The sequence below is a fragment of the Solenopsis invicta genome, chromosome 8, assembly GCF_016802725.1.
Source record: "Solenopsis invicta isolate M01_SB chromosome 8, UNIL_Sinv_3.0, whole genome shotgun sequence".
NCBI lineage: Eukaryota > Metazoa > Arthropoda > Insecta > Hymenoptera > Formicidae > Solenopsis > Solenopsis invicta.
This window is the reverse complement of record NC_052671.1, coordinates 23,015,096-23,020,064: the sequence shown is the minus strand read 5'-3', so window position 1 is coordinate 23,020,064 and position 4,969 is coordinate 23,015,096. Positions and strand designations below refer to the sequence as shown.

General features: G+C 38.3%; 1 protein-coding gene across 1 annotated transcript; it reads right to left on the bottom strand.

Moving 5' to 3' along the window:
* Positions 1–3,222: 3,222 nt before the first annotated feature.
* On the bottom strand, positions 3,223–4,722 carry LOC105203542 (uncharacterized protein K02A2.6-like). Its single transcript, XM_011172347.2, has one exon. It carries the CDS (start codon positions 4,720–4,722, stop codon positions 3,223–3,225), a length of 1,500 nt encoding a protein of 499 aa, XP_011170649.2.
* Between the last annotated feature and the right edge of the window lie 247 nt (positions 4,723–4,969).

Here is a 4,969-nt window from a genome sequence, read left to right as displayed (position 1 = left end):
GCACCACCGTCGGGGATGCCCGACACCGTTCTAAGGCTCATTCCGCAAACCTGTTCCCTACGGGGTGACAACACTCCGCAGGGAGAGACCGCTTAGGTCTCTACCGTCGACCGCACTCGCGTATCGCGGAACCGTTCGCCGCACCGAGTACTACCGATTCCGCGTATCGCGACCGACCGCCGCGCGGGCCAATAACGGCCCGTTTAACTGTACGATAAGTTAGCCGCTTCGCGGCCCTCCGATCATTACTTCCGAGCGCTTGGGCGCACAATTCCTGTCCGTTCGTTCCGGAGCTCCTGGAATCCGCTCCGTTTAAATAGTAAGTACGCCGCGAATACATCGTGACCGTTCTCTTAGTTTCACGCGGGCCGACGACCGCGCAATTAAGCACTCCCGTGCCGTACTACTAATCGCGGAGTTCCTAAGATACGTACTCCTAAGTGTTTTAGATATTAAGTGTACCGCGAATATATTGTGACCGATCTCTTGATGTCACGCGGGCCGACGACCGCGCAATTAAGTGCCGCAATACTATTCGAGTAGTTCAGTATTACCCGATAACACTATCGGATCTGTATCATTTCATTTTTGTACTAAAGCATAGCCAAATATATTTAACCTCTTTCGTTTTCACTACCAAACCACGGCGTTATCATTGAATACGAACCCGGACACCCGGCGAGCACATCCGAGCATCCTATCCTGAACCTAAAATCCCGTAACCGACTCCGAGAAAGTACCAGCGTTACAAAATTAATAAATAAAGTAGTAAATAGAAACGTAGAATACTGAATACATTTAATAATATATCCACACAATTTTTATCACAAATTTTTAATACTTGTAATCTTTTGAATTTAAATATTATCTTTGAAGTACTTTTAATTTAAAGAACTTCAGAAATAATATTGTAATGTGATATCAAGTAATGAAAGCTAAATGGTAACGTGGACTTCCACACCACCTTTGAGGTTCCACGATTGGCGCGTTAGGTTTTTTGAAGTGGACCTTCGCCTAGACCTTCGCAATATGACTTCAAAATATCTATTTAAGCTTTATGTACCAAAAAAATAGGTCTTTAATGTGGTATAATATGGCTCTAGGCGAAGGTCCACTTCAAAAAACCTAACGCGCCAATCGTGGAACCTCAAAGGTGGTGTGGAAGTCCACGTTACCATTTAGCTTTCATTACTTGATATCACATTACAATATTATTTCTGAAGTTCTTTAAATTAAAAGTACTTCAAAGATAATATTTAAATTCAAAAGATTACAAGTATTAAAAATTTGTGATAAAAATTGTGTGGATATATTATTAAATGTATTCAGTATTCTACGTTTCTATTTACTACTTTATTTATTAATTTGATTAATAAATAGAAATAGTAATCTTAGTAACAAATGTAATATAACAAAGTATGCACAGCTTTCCCCGGTAAAAACTATTCTAATAATTTTTTATAAAATTTCTCGTTTATAGAATTTAACATTCCTGGTTACAGTTTTTCTCATAATTTTTATACGAATAGGAACATTTTTCAGAAATACGTAGAAATAATACTTAGAAAGTCTACATCTCTTATTGTTAGAACTTTTCATACACGTACATTCTGAAGTATTCTGAGATTTCTCATCTCACAGTTTTAACAAAATACTTTTAACTTTTTTACATTTTATAACGTTTCATAAAAAATTATACAGATGTTCGGAAAAATTATACGAAAAAAATATGAGAAAAATTTTCACCAGGGGCCTGTACGTGTCACTCGGTCCTGCGAGATCGCGTTCGCGCGCTCAACCGAAGCAGCTGTCATCTAGGAAACGTTTAGCAAATTAGCAAGCTCAGTCGGTACGGCATCTACGTACGGTAAAAGGCTGGACAACCATTAACGAACACCCTGTATATATATATATATATATATATATATATATATATATATATATATATATGTAAATAACATTATTATAATAAGTGCTATTACATAAATTAAAGATGTAAACGTTTTAAGCTTGCCAAATGTATAAGAACGCATTATAGATGTATACTAGTCCTGTATTAATAAACTAACAACAAGAAAAACGCATATTTTAATGGTAGTATATAAATAAGCCTAAAAAAAAAACATTAAAAATCTAAAAAAAAGCGCCAAGTACATTTTTTTTTAATAAAAAACCAAACCAAAACTACAATGAATAAAAGCAAATATAATATCATCAAAAAAAAAGTGAAATAAAAAATATTGCAAGTATATTTATTACCAATGGGGTGGGAGTCTTATGACCACGTTGCGATTGACAACTAGCCACGTACAGTGTTGAATAGTGGAAAAACATTAGGCACCAGCCGGTGAAATGACTGTGATCAATCGCAACGTGGTCAAACGGGTCACACCCGTACCGATGATCAGCAAATTATGTGACAAACAAAATCAAAGATGGGCAAAATCTCTAGCAGCAGCGTACTTGGCGCGCCCGACTTTTTTATATAACTAATACCGTTAAAGTTATCTTTTACATACACACACGCACACGCACATGCACGCACGCACGCACGCACGCACGCACGCACGCACGCACGCACGCACGCACGCACGCACGCACGCACGCACGCACACACACACACACACACACAATCAACAAAAAATATAACGTACACTTTAATCATTATTTACAAGATTTTTTAAATAATGATTAAATCAATTTTCAATACTGGCATTGGTTGGAATATACTCTGAATAATGACATTAATATTTAACAAAATTAATCCAAATTCCGATAAAAATAATATTACAAAATACAGTATGCTAAAAAATAAAGAATTAGAAAAATTGTTAGGTAAGATTAATATAAAGACAAGCTTGTCGAATGTATCGAATAGCTTATTTGAATTTGTTGTGTATTTAAGGAAATCGCCATAAAGAAAAACTCAGAAGGCGCAGAATAATTAAACAGCACTATATTTAGGAAAATGTCCGACAACCGTTACAGCGAGTGTGTGTGTGTACGAAGGATCTCGAATCAATGTGGACTTCCGTCTTCTCCCTGTCAAGCACGCTCCTCGCGACATCTCCCTAATCCTGCTCGATTCGCGATCGTCGCACGCGTGTCGCGAGCCTATTCGCGGAGCTTTAGGCGTGCGCGCTACTAGAAGTGTAGATCTTGAGCGCGCGTATTAAACTGATGTACACACATACATAACACCTTCTCTCGTAAAGAAAATTCCTACTTGTTGTATTTTGCTGTACATTCGGAAAAGAAATCTGGACGCTTCTTATATCTAACCGAACGCCGCTGAGCTTCCACTTCAGATCTCGCATCTACGCCTATATTACTCTGTGGGGAAACTGGCGCAGCATTTTGAGGCGCGTCCGGATGATTCTCCGTATTTGATGATTGGGAAACGCTCGGGCATTCCGGTTCCCGAGACTCTTCAATGTCCCAGTAATAGTGATCGTTCTCCGTACAACTCGTTGGAGTATTTTCGCCTATTTTACGCATTTGATTAGCGTGTCTTTCCCAAGAGCGACCATCATCCAGCCGAATTGAATAGTGTAGTTTTCCTTTTCTTGCCGATATTATGCCGAACTTCCATTTTACGCTCCCGGAATAGTTACGACACGCAACTCTCTCCCCGCACGAGAATGTTTTCACATTTTCTGTAGTGTTATCATATAGTTTTGAGTTATTATGTACTGGTATCATTAAATCTAATCTAGTGGATATTTTCCGATTGAGAAACATCTCCGCAGGAGTTTTGTTAGTTATCGCATGTGGCATTGCCCTATACTGTAATAGTAATTTACTTAGTGCAAAATTAACATTTGTAGTATCGCAATTCATTCGTTTTAGCGCTTGTTTACATGTTTGGACAAAACGTTCTACCTGACCGTTTGTTGCGGGATTGAAAGGTGAAGTACGTTTATGCTTAATACCATTCATGTGTAAAAATTGTTGAAATTCCGCAGAAGTGGAGCTTCTACCATTATCAGTTACTACCATTTGTGGTATCCCGTATGCAGCAAAGATTTCCCGGCATTTTGTAATTGTAGTTTTTGCTGTGATATCTCTTACAATATGTACTTCGGGCCATTTCGAGAATGCATCAATCATAAGCAAGAACATTTTTCCCAAGAATGGCCCCGCAAAATCGATATGTACGCGTTGCATTGGCGCTGATGGCGCTTCCCATAAATGTACTTCCACTTTTGGAGGATTGTTTTTGTGACTATTGCAGTTTGCGCAATTACGTACTAATTTCTCTATATCATTGTCAATGGCTGGCCACCAACAATGGCTTCGAGCCAAATTTTTCATTTTGACAATCCCAAAGTGTCCTGAATGCAATTCTTTTAATATTTCCGCTCGTAGTATTTTGGGAACATAAACGCGTGAACCTCGCATAATTACATTATTCACTAGACCGAATTCATTTTGCTCAATATTAAAACGCTTTGTTTTATGTATGATTTTACCAGTCTGTAATGCTTCTAGTAATTCGCTTACGTCTTTGTCTTTTTGGGTTTCATAAGCAAGTTTACTCGCAGTTACCGGTAAGGTTTCAATTATTTCTAATTGATAAGCATCTATCACGTCTGCTATGGTTTGTGGCGCATCCACAGGGAGTCTGGATAAACAATCCGCATTAGCATGTTTCTCAGATTTCCTATACTCGATTTTATAATTAAATCCTTGTAGAAATATAGCATAATGCTGCATGCGCATTGCTGAGTATATAGGCAAACTCTAAGAGGGCGAGAAGATTTGTACCAACGGTCTATGATCCGTTATTAGCGTGAAGTTATTTCCGTATAGAAATTGAACAAATTTTTTTACACCAAAAATGATTGCAAACGCCTCTTTGTCTATCTGCGAGTACTTTGACTGAACACTTGAAAATGTTTGTGAAGCAAATTGAATGACCCTTTCGGATCCGTCAAGATATTGGTGCGACAGCACCGCTCCGACTCCG

What these genes read in the sequence shown, in the direction of transcription:
- LOC105203542 (XM_011172347.2), bottom strand. Translation starts at nt 4,722, where the DNA reads ATGCGCATGCAGCATTATGCTATATTTCTACAAGGATTTAATTATAAA.